Source organism: Etheostoma cragini, chromosome 23, assembly GCF_013103735.1.
Source record: "Etheostoma cragini isolate CJK2018 chromosome 23, CSU_Ecrag_1.0, whole genome shotgun sequence".
NCBI lineage: Eukaryota > Metazoa > Chordata > Actinopteri > Perciformes > Percidae > Etheostoma > Etheostoma cragini.
In genome coordinates, this window is record NC_048429.1 from 735,578 (window position 1) to 749,376 (window position 13,799).

Sequence of the window (13,799 nt, forward strand, 5' to 3'; positions counted from 1 at the left end):
GATGGATGGATGGATAATAATGAGAATCGAAGTTCGAAAGGAGCCAGTTGAGGTGGTTCGGGCATCTGGTAAGAATGCCTCATGGGCCACCTCCCTAGGCCTCGGGGAAGTACCAGGACTAGGTGGTGGGACGTCCAGCTGGGAGGAGGCCTCGGGGAAGACCCAGGACTAGGTGGAGGGACGTCCAGCTGGGAGGAGGCCTCGGGGAAGACCCAGGACTAGGAGGAGAGACGTCCAGCTGGGAGGAGACCTCGGTGAAGACCTCGGGGAAGGCCCAGTACTAGGTGGAGGGACGTCCAGCTGGGAGGAGGCCTCGGCAAAGACCCAGGAGTATGTGAAGGGACGTCCAGCTGGGAGGAGACCTCGGTGAAGACCTCGGGGAAGACCCAGTACTAGGTGGACGGACGTCCAGCTGGGACGAGGCCTCGGCAAAGACCCAGGAGTATGTGAAGGGACGTCCAGCTGGGAGGAGGCCTCGGAGAAGACCCAGGACTAAGTGGAGGGATTACATCTCCAACCTGGCCTGGGTACGCCTCGGAATCCCCCAGTCTGAGCTGGTTGATGTGGTTTGGGTAAGGGAAGTTTGGGGTCCCCTACTGGAGCTGCTGCCCTGAGACCCGATACCGGATAAGCAGATGAAGATGGATGGAACTGGATTAGTTAAGAACCGGATTCGATACGATGCCCAACCCTAATAACCTGTGTGGAGGCCTTATAAGTTACATTTTTCCGGCCTCCCCATCTTCTTTCTCTCTGTCTCTTTATCAAGCCGAGACCCCCATCGAGGAGTTTGCCCCTACGCCGGCGTTCCCCGCCCTCCAGTACCTGGAGTCAGTGGACCAGGGGGGCGTGGCCTGGAGGGCGGGGCTACGCACTGGAGACTTCCTCATAGAGGTACGCACTAGTCCACTCAACCCTCGTGTTGTCTTCCCGTCAACCATGAAAAAAAAAACATTGTTATTGCTTTTACCGACATTTCTGTCACTTTTTTCAATGTTGTAGATACTTTTTTTGATGTTTTTTTCCAAAAGTTTTTGGATATTTTAATGTTGACATTTTCAGTGCTCATTTTGACGGCCCGGTTTTTGTTTTTTACCACGGACAACATGAGAGTTAATATGTGGCATCAAAAGACAAACATATATAGAAGATGATGTCTGATTTATCCTGATATAAAGCATGTTAAGAAGTAGGGGTGACCCCAAACAATATTGGATGCTTCTATTGAAGCAGTCTGATTCGACTCCCAATCACAGTCGAATCTTCGCAGAGGCGTTATGAAACGAGCATCATGCCATTTCGGCCATATGGGGGTGCACAATGTCTGATTTTACATAGAAATACCCGTTTTCTCCCAATGTGTTAATATACAGCACATGATATACAGTAAATACCAACATAGAATGCTGTAAAGAGAAATGTGCAAAAAGAGAAGTTTTTTTTGTACTATTTACATTTACTTATGTCAGTCCTTAGACTTTTTGTTGCATGAAGGAAAGATTCTGTGGGACAAAAACAGATCTTAAATACATGTGAAAGGAGAAAGAATGCACAAATTGAGTTGGAAGTACTGTACATGTCCTCAATTTTTCAGGTCTGTTACAATAAACTAAAACTAGCACGATTTAAAAAATAAATAAATGTGTGGCATCATTAGATCTCTGGAACGAAAGCTGTGACACACAGTGTGTGTGTTTGTGTGTGTGTGTGTGTGTGTGTGTCGTCCAGGTGAACGGGGCCGACGTGGTGAAGGTGGGACACCGGCAGGTCGTCTCTCTGATCCGACAGGGCGGGAGTCGGCTGCTGATGAAGGTCGTGTCCGTTTCCAGGAAATCTGAATCCAACCTGATCAGGAAGAAAGGTACAACTCAATGTTTTATTTACTCACAGATACAAAGGAGATTGGGGCTTATAACTTATAGAAATTATTTTCATTGTCGATTCATTTCTCGATTAGTTGTTTGGTCTCTAAAATGTGGATCAGTGTTTCTCAAAAAGCCCAAGACGACTTCCTCAAATGTCTCGTTTTGTCCACAACTCAAAGATCTTCAGTCTCCTTTCACAGAGGAAACCAGAAAATATTCACATTTACCAAGCTGACATCAGAGTGGTTTTCTTAAACTGATAATTTACTATTAAAAATAGTTGCCATTATTCTTTTCAACTCTGGAAATGAGCAGTTGCTGACTATTTCCGCTTTTGAACTGCAGTGTACCAATGGCAATGGCAGTCTTAAAAACACAGATTCAGACCCAAGAATGTTTTCCTTAAAGCTGCATTGTATCTGATCTCCAGCAGGGGGAGACTCCTTAAAGCTGCATTATATCTGATCTCCTGCAGGGGGGGACTCCTTAAAGCTGCATTATATCTGATCTCCTGCAGGGGGGACTCCTTAAAGCTGCATTATATCTGATCTCCTGCAGGACTCCTTAAAGCTGCTTTCTATCTGAATGGTGAGAAGAAAGCTAAGGTTCTTACCTCCCTATGCGGATTTTTACCCTTTCACACGCAATTGCAAGGGCATACGACGTTGATAAACACGCTAAAAAGCAAGTTTGCATCTTGATAACATGCCAGTAATTTGGTGTGTCATACGAACGCCATTTCATGAGATCAGTCTGCAACGGCGTACATTGTTTAATCTGTTTAATCTGCTGTAAGTAACATTAACTGCATTGACCCTTTATTAAAGATAAATGCTGTAACATAATCAATGAGCGCAGGATAACGTGCAAAAGCAACAATGGCGCCAAGTCGTCATTGCCGGATAGGAATCTTTAAAGAAAAGGCCATTTCAAAGCATTTATTCAACCAGTGGTGATATTTAACAACCTCTGACTACATAATAATCACTTGATACAGACAACAGTACTATGAGAAGCATAGATTTAGTTTAATTGTACTTTTTGCTGCTCCAGTCGTCTCGTCAGGACTTCCCTCCATTGTCAGGCGCTGTAGGCGCATCAATCAAAGTCACCGGATTCACACAGAAAATAAACACGGGTGTTCGGGGATGTGAGAGGAACAAAGGAAGATGATAAGTATCTGTTTGTTGTTCATGACCTGGAAGTATTTATTTAGCGAGTGGCAGTAAAGGTCAGCTGCACTGAACACCGTTAGTCTACGTTACTTTAAAATATGTTGAGAGGGGGACTTTAATATTTACTGCAGTCTGTAATTGTCACAAAAGGAGGAAACTTCACGTAAAGTTCAGTGTCCGTTTGTACTGCTCTGATTGGTTCTTGTCTTGTAGCTCCTCCCCCTCCAAAACGAGCCCCCAGCACCTCGTTGACACTCCGATCCAAGTCCATGACCGCTGACCTGGAGGACATAGGTAACACAACACAACACACACAGACACACACACGCACATGCGCGCATACACACTGCAGGGTTGATTTAAACTGTAGGAGTGTGTGTTGTTGACCTTTGCTCTGTCTGCAGCCCGGAGGAGACGCTTCGGTGAGTCACATCTGATGATGTCGTAGTGGTGCCTTTTGTTTTAACGTGTCTCATTTGTTGTTGTGATGTAACACTGCATTGGCAACAATGTTGCTCTCATGGCATGATGTCATGGCGTGTCAGTGATGTCACAGACAGGGCCGTAGCTAGTAGCAAACTAGCATCAACGGCTGTCAGTCGAATGGCGTTTTGAGCTAACGTTAGCATCAATCAATCATGGATAGCTATGTTTCTGTAAATAATTCCCATCTTCTGTTACGGTTTGTAATGAGAAAACTTTATTTTTTTAATGGATTTCACAAATTTCAGGATGACACGTTATGCAGTAAACTGCCTCAGGAAGGAACTTGTTTTGCTGGAACATGTACTGTACATTCAAAAGTTTTATTAGTCGTGCAACAGAAAACTCCGATTTCGGGTGATTTTTGGTTTGTTGCTCATTTCAGTTTCAATTTGTTATTATGACACGGACAAAAAAACAAGAACTCAAACCTTAAAATATAAGTTTTGCACCAGATTTAACTCCAAGTCACTTTCCATCTGCAGTTAAAAAAAAGACCTCCGCATTTCTAAAATCCCGGCTACGGCCCTGCTGACTCGTGTTGTGATGTCATGTTGTTGTTGTGGTCATCACTCTGTTTTTTTGTATCGTCTTGTTTTTTTAGTTTTTTTTAATCATGTCTCCTCCCTCCAGAGAAACTGGATGAGATGTTGGCCGGGGGTCAACAGGAAGTTGTTCTCAGGGCCCGTCCGTCAGACGACTTCAGAGCGGCGACGGTGAAACAGAGACCGACCAGCCGGCGAATCACGCAGGCTGAGATTAACGTAAGGCTACGCTGTAGTCCCTCACACAGCTACACAAGTACTAAAAGGGCAGTAATGATCCTAAAATAACTTGGAGATAAGATTCCTATAAGGAATTGTTCTGCGTATGTAGTCTCCTGTGTACGACATGGCGGAATGATCTGGCTTGAGTTCACACGTTATGACGGGGGTTGCTTTTGTTTTATTACAAATCCTAAGCAGAAAGGTTCTGATGTGTGTTTGTGTTTGCAGTCGTTGTTTGAGCGTCAGGGTCTGGTGCCCCCCTCAGCTCCAGAGAAAAGCACCATGGCTTTACCCCGAGGAATGTCCAGAACCAAGAGCTTTGGTGAGAGACACACACACACACACACACACACACAACAGACACACACACTCACACATACAGTGTCATACATACCGTATTGGGGTGTCAGGATTTTGATCTAAATCCAAAGCAGGATTGACAATTCCCCCAGTATTCCTCTCTCCACCCCCTGCCTACTTGCGCACAACAGACAAAGTGAAGGATACCTGCTGGTAGCATGCAGCTAAAGACACAGGGTAACGTTAGCTCAGCGGTAGCCTGCAGCTGCTCTTTTCCAGGCACCACGGCCACTGCCTGAGTCGGAGATGACGGAGAAACCAAGTGGGAAAGCGAGCTTCCGGACAACATTCCTCGTATGGGGCGTTTAAAGACTATTTGTCCGTTGTTTGTTTTTAAAGAAACACGACAATGTATAAAAGGCTTCGTTACCTTGTATCTCACATTATGGCTCCGTAGTAGACGTTTTTGTAAAAATAGGCTCGATTGTGTCATAACCACGCAACTTACTGTTGCGCAGCAGATGAATTACCGTATAGTACAGGAAAGGCTCCTCTCATTTTCAAAAATCTACAATTTGATTCAATGAAATTGAAACCCCTAATACTGTATACTCAAAGTCACAACGTTTGGGCTACATTTTGGTGCTTTTTATGGTTTGAAATGTTGGGTACTTTAATTTTAACGTCTCCATGGTTACCACGGCAGGCACACCCGATGATGACAGGATCACAGCTCTGATCAATGAGAGTCGGTTTCCTCGGAGCTCCTCCCTGACAGACAGCTTCATCCCTCCTCCTCCTCAGATGGCTCCGCCCCCTCCTCCCTCCGCCTCCTCCTCCACCTCCTCGCTCTTCCTCCTCGACTCCGGCCCCCCTCCCTCCTTCCTCCCCCCTCCTCCCCCGGCCAGAGGGGAGGGGCTAACCCGCTCCAGCTTCAAGCCGGGGGCGGAGCCGAGGCTCCAGGAGCTCTGCGATTCGCCGACACGGAGCCACGCCCACGCCGAGCGGCAGAGGAAGGCGAGGTCGATGATCATCCTGCAAGACACGCCGCCGCCGCTGCAACCCGACGCACACGGCGCCGCCACGCATTTGATGCACACCGCCACGCACACCGCCACGCACACGCTTCACACCGCCACACACACTTCCACATCCACGCTGTCTCTCCACAGCACCAGCCCCGCCCTCGGCCACTCACCGCTGTCTCGCCGCCGGGGCCGACCAATAGAAAACCCTTACGCTAACGTGGGACAACAGGCTCCGCCCTCCAAGCCGCAGAGGAGGAAGTCACCTTTGCTGAAACAACTTCCTGTAGAGGAGCAGGGTCAGTATCGCTTGCACTTGTCTTTCTCATTTCTAACGTGTTATAGTTGTGTCTTATTTCCTGATGCATGATGGGAAATTGTGAGCCCAAACAACAATGTATTCTGTGGTCAATGCATTTCATTTTGTCAAAGTCAGTCTGTACTTTGAAGAGTTCCTGTTTTGGTTGTCAGCTAGACCGCCTCTAGGGGGGAAAACTCAGCAGAATATTGACCTACATGATTGGCATTTTTCCCATTGTCCAATCAGATTAATTGAGAGGCGGGCCTTCAGTGATGGTGAATGTGGTTGCCTTGCAACTGTATTAGACAAAAATTGCGGGTCGCTGTGCGTTTTGCAACCTTCAAAACAGGCTCCATCTGGTGGAGGCCATTCTCCAAATGCTCCAGAGTGAATTACCTAAGAATGATCAATTTAAAGACAATCAGAGAGCGCCAACTAGAGCCCAACCGCTACCGATGTACCGATATCAGTCATTTCCCGGTATATCGCTGTTGGCATTCATAATGGCTGATTTAAAAAAAAAAAAACATGTCAGCCATGTTATGAACGTTGTTAGTGTTGTTGTTTCATGATCTGTCCACCAGAGGACGCGCTACTACGTCCCTGTTAGTGATGGCGTTGCATAGTCTGTCCACCAGAGGACGCTCTACAACGTCCCTGTTAGTGATGGTGTTGCATAGTCTGTCCACCAGAGGACGCTCTACAACGTCCCTGTTAGTGATGGTGTTGCATAGTCTGTCCACCCGATGACGCTCTACAACGTCCCTACAATCTGAGAAAATCTGAGTTTTTGTTCAAATAACTTAAATAAATATAAAGAAAAAATAAATTTTGATGTTCTGTTGTGACAATAAAACTTATTTTCACATTATTATTTTAGTGAGAACTCATAAATAACTACAAATAACTAATGTTAGATAAATCTGTACATGTTTTATAACGCGTTTCTGGATTTAAAAAAATATATATATATTGGCCATAATATCGGCATATCGGATTTTTAAATAACCAAACATTGGTATCGGTATCAGCTTATAAATCCTTTATCGGTCGGGCTCTAGTACCAACTTCCCTTCTCTGATTGAATCTGAATTGAAACACTCTGTAAAATGTTAAATCTGTCCGGTTGAGTGATTGTGCAGAAAAACTTGGAAGCACACAGAAAAAAACCAAAATTTAAGAGGTTAGTAGTGTGTGTGGATTATATCAAACAAGCAAATCAATTCATTGAGTTCAGCAATGAATCTTGTTTGCTCAAATTGGCTCTCAAAACGTCCCGTTACCAGCTCAGAATTGAGACACAGATGTAATTCCGTGGACTCCTAATGTTGTTTCTTCTTCCAGGACTCCGGGATCAGGATCTGTTGAGGGTGGACGGAGGCGGCAGCCCCAGCCGGGCCGAGCTGTACCAGCAGCAGGTTCTCTCGGAGCGAGCCCGGGTCCAGGGTCGCAGGTCGTCTCTCTTCCTGTCCGTGGAGGGGTCCGGGTCGGAGAACCAGGTGCCCCTCCTCACTCAGAGCCATTCGATGGACGACCTCGGCGAGCTCCCCCCCCCAGCTCCGGTCCTGTCGCCCTCGCCGACGCCGCACACCTTCCTCCACCCGCTGACGGGGAAACCTCTAGGTCAGTCTGAGTCTGCATGGGTTCTGCACAACAACGGGAGAGTCACAATAACCAATTATGGGAATTAGAGCATTAAGTTCAAATCCCAAATCTTTTAAATCATAAAAAGGTGAAGAAAACCAAACAAGACTGTACTAATTAGCAAAAGTAAGCTGCATGTTGGAGATGTAACAACAACCAGAACCAAACAGAATCACCATATACTGTATACATGTTTACAGTTTTTAGCGGTTTTGTGCAGAATTCAGCAGTTTTTCCTATTGGAGTAGGGATGTGTTAACATTAGTGCTGCTGTAAAACTGTCAAAAACATTGAATGGCGATTAATCGCATTAATGTCACAGTTAACTCGCCACTAATTGCAATTAATGGCACATTTTATATCTATTCTAAATGTCTCTTTATGTCTTTTTGTCCCATTATTTTTTTGTAATTTCTTTTCATTGAAAACAATGTTGGCATATAGCCTACTGTAGGGTTATGTGTGGATATAAACATATATATGTAGTATATAATGTAGCATATATACATATATCTATATGTATATAGCCTACTGTAGGGTTTTGTGTGTATATAAACATATATATGTAGTATATATATATATATGTAGCATATATACATATATCTATATGTTTATAGCCTACTGTAGGGTTTTGTGTGTATATATACACATATATATGTATATATACTTATATATTTTTTTATTATTTTTTTTTTTAAATTATTATTATTATTATTATTTATTTTTTTTTATTATTATTATATATATATATATATTAATTAATCTTGCGATTAAAAAAAGGGTTAAGGGCGTTAAAAAACGCCGTTAATCAGGCGTTTCTAATTTTCATTCACTGAGTTTCATTAAAAACATTGTATTTGTTTAATATTCAGCAAAAAATACTGCATCTGCAGATCCCGTGTGACCATGACAACGACCCCAATTGAAAGCATGAAAGTCTATTCATAACAAAACGCTACAACTGTTGACCTCTCTTCTCGCCTCAGACCCCTCGTCTCCGCTCGCCCTGGCTCTCGCTGCACGAGAACGAGCGCTCACCGCCCGCACGCCCAGCCCCGAGCCGCGACTGAAACACGCATCTGCCTCCAACACGCCCATCCCCACTCCCTCCGTCAGCCCCGACGGAAGACACAAGCGCACCCCCATCCCCACGCCGCAGGGCAGCCCCGAGCCTCGGTCCAAACGCCACACCCCTCAGACAAGCCCCGAGCAGCGAACCAAGCGCACCACTCCCCAGACCAGCCCCGAGCTGAGGCATAAACGCATAACCCCGCCAATATTCCCGGACGGACAAGTGGAGCGCCCGGAGACAGAGGGAGGAGTGACATCGCCCGCCGCCCCCTCCCCCGAGCGGTGGAGACCCAGCCCCTTGCCGGCGCTGGCCAATGAGGGTCACCCTGCTCTGATTGACAGGCGCAGAAGCCTCACAGTGGGCAGCTCAGAGGAGGAGGGCGGGGCTTACACAGTTACACTCCCACCGGCGCTGTTGTCCTCCAGTGACGAGGAGACGAGGGAGGAGCTCCGCAGAATCGGCCTGGTGACTCCGCCCGCCGCCTTCGCCACTCCTCCCGCCCTTCCTCCCCCATCGTCCCTCATACTGTTGCCACGGCGAGGTGGGGAGGGAGGAGGCGGAGAGAGTGGTCCCGAGTCTCTGGTTCGACGAGGCGATGAGGAGGAAGCAGGCGACGAACGGCTCCATGACAGCTCGTCCTCCCCCAGCTCACTCCCTCCCTCCATCACCCTGGCCTCCCCTCCTGCTCCACCCTCCCCCTCCTCTCCTCCCGCCGCTCACCCGTCTCCCTCCTCCCCCGCCACCTCCCCAATCGGCCTCAAGCCACGCCTTCGATCGCCCATCGGGCGTGGCCGCTCCGCGCTCCGGGATCCGCTGCTGAAGCAATCATCGGACAGCGAGCTCCTCCCGTCTGCTGCGTCCTGCTCCTCCCCCTCCTCCCCCCTCTGCTCCTCCCCCACCAGCGGCGGCGGGCGGCAGCCACGCTACCTGTTCCAGAGGAGGTCCAAGCTGTGGGGCGGCGGGGACGACCGCGAGGAGCGGCGGGGCTTCGGCCCGGACGAAGGGGGGCGTCCGGCGGCACCGGGGGGTCAGGGGGCGGGCTCGGCCGTGGATCTGACCAGCCGGTCGGCGTCGGCGCTGGAGCTGAGCGGCAGGGCGGGGTCCGGGCTGGATCTGGCCAATCGGCTGCAGCTGCTCAACAAGGACAGTCACTCTCTGGGGGAGGAGCCGAGTCCCCTCGATCCGGGTCGGAGGTCTCCTGTAGGAGGCGCCAGGTACTAAATCTGCCTTTTACTGTAAATAAATGTAAAATTTTTGTGTAAGCTTATTGTGAGCAACCATGTTCCGAAGAAAATTTCCTCTAATGGGTCCTCATACCTGGCAAATAAAGCTGATTCTGAAATACTGCAGTACTACTGACATCACAGTACTACTGACATCACGGTACTACTGACCTCACAGTACTACTGTGTGCGGTGGTTGTAACAGAATCTGTTGTTTGTGTTGTTCCAGATGTTTGGACAATGGAGAGAGTAAATCGTAGGTTTTTATCTCTGGTAAACATTTAAGAGATGATTCTTTTATTCGCTAACAGCTAACTAGCATGCTCCTTCTTCGCCGACGACTAACCACTAAATGTTGAAAACAACGACCTTCCTGTCTGTCTGTTGAATGAAACCTTGGGACGCACCATTTGCTTAACACCTCTGTCAAGAAATAATGATTCCCCAATAACAGCTTAGCAACAATAACAAGGCCGGTCAAGCTTTGTAACTCTCAACATGCACGCCGTCAACGTGAGAGCGATTTCCTTTCCAAAACCAAAGATGTATGAGCAAAAGTTTAAGGAATAGGAATAGTTGTCTTCATGTTGTCCTCATGTTGTCTTCATGTTGTCCTCATGTTGTCTTCATGTTGTCCTCATGTTGTCTTCATGTTGTCCTCATGTTGTCCTCAACTTGTCTTCATCTTGTCCTCAGTTGTCCTCATGGTGTCCCCATTTTGTCCTCATGGTGTCCCCATGTTGTCCCCATGATTTTGTCCTCATGTTGCCCTCACGTTGTCTTCACGTTGTCCTCATGTTGTCCTCACGTTGTCTTCACGTTGTCCCAATGTTGTCTTCATGTTGTCTTCATGTTGTCCTCAAGTTGCCCTCTTGTTGTCCTCATGTTGTCCTCATGGTGTCCCCATTTTGTCCTCATGTTGTCCTCATGTTGTCCTCATGGTGTCCCCATGATTTTGTCCTCATGTTGCCCTGATGTTGTCTTCACGTTGTCCCAATGTTGTCTTCACGTTGCCTTCATGTTGACCTCATGTTGTCCTCTTGTTGTCCTCTTGTTGTCCTCTTGTTGTCCTCATGTTGCCCATCGCCTGAAGGTCCCGTCATTCAGGTTGTGTTGATGTGTTGCAGGTTGTTCTCCAGCCTCGGGGAGCTCCACACCATCTCCCAGCGAGGGTACGGCGCCAGCTACACCGTCCGACCAGGAAGCCGCTACCCAGTAACCCGCCGGAGCCCCTCCCCCTCTCCCTCCCCATCTGATAGGTCAGTAGGGCTCGCCTCCTCCCCCACCACCTGCCCTGAAAGGCCAGATCTCAGCTCAGGTCGCGGTCTTACCATCCTGAAGTCGTCCAGTCTCAGCCTCCCCTCAGAACCAAAGGAGGTTCGGTTTGTGATGCGAAGCGCCAGCGCACGAACCAGGTCTCGATCCCCGTCTCCCTCGCCCCACGCCTCCCCCTGCCCCTCCCCCGTCCTCAGCGGGCCCCTGTTGGCCCTTCGGCCGTGGAGGCAGCGGCCCCTTAACTTGTGGAATAAATACGACGTGGGGGACTGGCTGGAGAGCGTGGGCCTGGCCGAGCACCGCCAGCGCTTCCAGGAGCACGAGATCGAAGGCTCGCACCTCCCCGCCCTCACCAAGGAGGACTACGTGGAGCTGGGCGTCACCAGACTGGGACACCGGATCAACATCGAGAGGGCGCTCAGACAGCTGCTGGATGGTTCCACTTGACCCCTGACCTCTGGACACCCTGTGACCTCATAACCTCTGGTCAGACACTAGGCCATCTCTTTGACTAGAATATCTATGAATCCTTAGACCTTTTTACCAACGTGGAGTCCAGCTTGAAGACATTTTGGCTTATCAGCTCTTTGATCAACTCAGACAGACAGCACAAAGGTCTGTGTCCAGCATGTAGTTTTAGTTTAGACCTCCATGATTTAGGCTGTTAACATCCAGTGCCTCCTATTTAAGCTGTAAAAGCCCTCAACCAAATTTGTAATTCCTCTTTAAAGGACAATACATCCTGGTTTCTCTGTAGTAGGCTGAGTTCAACTGTGCAGAGAACATGGTTGTGATTAGCAATGGAGACATGGTACATTAAACTTTGCATCTCCAACACAAAAATTTGATTCTGGCATTAAAAATCCCATGACAAGGTGCTCTTTGGATGCTTTATATAGACCTTAGTGGTCCCTAATACTGTATCTGAAGTCTCTTTATATAGACCGTAGTGGTCCCTAATACTGTATCTGAAGTCTCTTTTATATAGACCTTAGTGGTCCCTAATACTGTATCTGAAGTCTCTTTATATAGACCTTAGTGGTCCCTAATACTGTATCTGAAGTCTCTTTATATAGACCTTAGTGGTCCCTAATACTGGATCTGAAGTCTCTTTATATAGACCTTAGTGGTCCCCCTTATACTGTATCTGGATCTTTCCCAAAATCCAGCCTTGGGGGGGATACCCAGGGCTCGGTTTACGCGTATCACCATTTCTGGCCACTAGGGGACCATAGGCAGACTGGGGGTCCTCAAATTAATGTAAAAAAAAAACCTCATAAAGGGACATTTTCATGCCATGGGACCTTAATATTTATGGAAATTCTTTTATGAGGAATAGCCCGTTGAGATGTGACTTCTCGTTTTCGAGGGGGTCCTAAGTGACTCCCCAAAACCCAAAGACATTAAGTGTACTCTGGTAGAAGACCAACAAAACAGGTTCACGTCTGAGGAGCTGTGAGCAGCACCGTGTTGGACGCTGATCGTCTTTGGTTCCCGATCAGATCCAAGTCTATCACAGCTGGACCCAGAGCTGATCAGCTGACCCCAACCGCGGACATCCATCAAAGAGCTGACAAGCCAATTAGTAATCTAACGAGACGGGTTATGGTCCTCGTGCTCCCCCCCCCCCCCCCCCCCCCCCCCCCCCCCCCCCCCTCTCTCTCCCTAGAGAAGATGATCAGCGAGCTCCTGGGACTCTCCACCTCAACAACAACAACAACAACGGGAGATCAGCTGAGGACATTTCTCCATCATTCATGTGACTTAGCTTATTTTTTTTAATTTTAATTTTGTTTTATATATATATATCACTCATGAAGAATTTGTGTTTCTTTTGAGTTCATATCTTAACACCGATCATTTAGAATTTATGAATAACCAGTAATAATAACGTGGTGGTGGTGACTTACTTAACGGAGTTTATAACAGTTTGGAAAAATGATTTTTGAGTTCCTTTATGATTTGACGATGAGTTGAACTTCAAAGGTCGTTTTTGTTCGGCGACCTCTTTGAAGTCCGTGATGAATTGTCAATGAGTGTGACGTTGTGCTGACGTGCCGTGTGTTTCAGGGAGAGCTGCAGCGGAGCTCCAGCCGGAGACCTCTCCGGGTTCCCACCTGCTTACCGAGGGCTTACTGTGCACGGTGCTATCTGTCTAAAGCCATCTGTACAGAAAATACCTTCCTCCTTCCCCCCCCCCCCACACTGACGTACCAAACCCGCATCTTAACTAATCAATCAAGTGGGGCCGCACCTGCCGTACCCACCTCGTGGTTATGGTAACGCACCAGGAGCAGGCCATGTGTGGAGTTTCCTCCCTGCCATATTGGGGATGTGTTCCCTGCCATACGTGGAATTTCCTCCAGAACACAAACAGGCGTAATTACAGTTTACAAAGCAATCATCTGAAGCCAAAATACGAGTTTAATAGATATGCTAATTTAGAGTTTTTACCTGGCCGATAGCCGACCCTCGTTAACCAATCATCAACCCAAAATCCACATAATTTTCAGTTTGATTGTATTTATAGTGTAAAATAACAACATGTGTTAACTAAGGACACTTGACCGATGTTGTCAAGACCCCATGCTATAATTTAGAATAACACCCCCCCCCCCCATAAAAAAAAACAAGCATTTGGGGCACCAATTGCGAGGAAAAACATCCTT

At 47.6% G+C, this 13,799-nt stretch overlaps 1 protein-coding gene across 1 annotated transcript in view; it reads left to right on the plus strand.

The window, feature by feature from the left end:
* Positions 1-11,870, plus strand: part of LOC117939059 (SH3 and multiple ankyrin repeat domains protein 3-like) — a 27,405-nt gene extending 15,535 nt beyond the window's left edge. The window contains exons 13-22 of the mRNA XM_034864102.1: positions 770-894; positions 1,729-1,861; positions 3,254-3,334; positions 3,445-3,462; positions 4,157-4,287; positions 4,519-4,612; positions 5,297-5,914; positions 7,261-7,539; positions 8,547-9,846; positions 10,983-11,870. Of these exons, the coding sequence (XP_034719993.1) occupies positions 770-894; positions 1,729-1,861; positions 3,254-3,334; positions 3,445-3,462; positions 4,157-4,287; positions 4,519-4,612; positions 5,297-5,914; positions 7,261-7,539; positions 8,547-9,846; positions 10,983-11,577 (3,374 nt within the window). The 3' untranslated portion in view covers positions 11,578-11,870. The remainder of the gene's footprint in view (positions 1-769; positions 895-1,728; positions 1,862-3,253; positions 3,335-3,444; positions 3,463-4,156; positions 4,288-4,518; positions 4,613-5,296; positions 5,915-7,260; positions 7,540-8,546; positions 9,847-10,982) is intronic.
* The last annotated feature ends 1,929 nt before the right edge of the window (positions 11,871-13,799 follow it).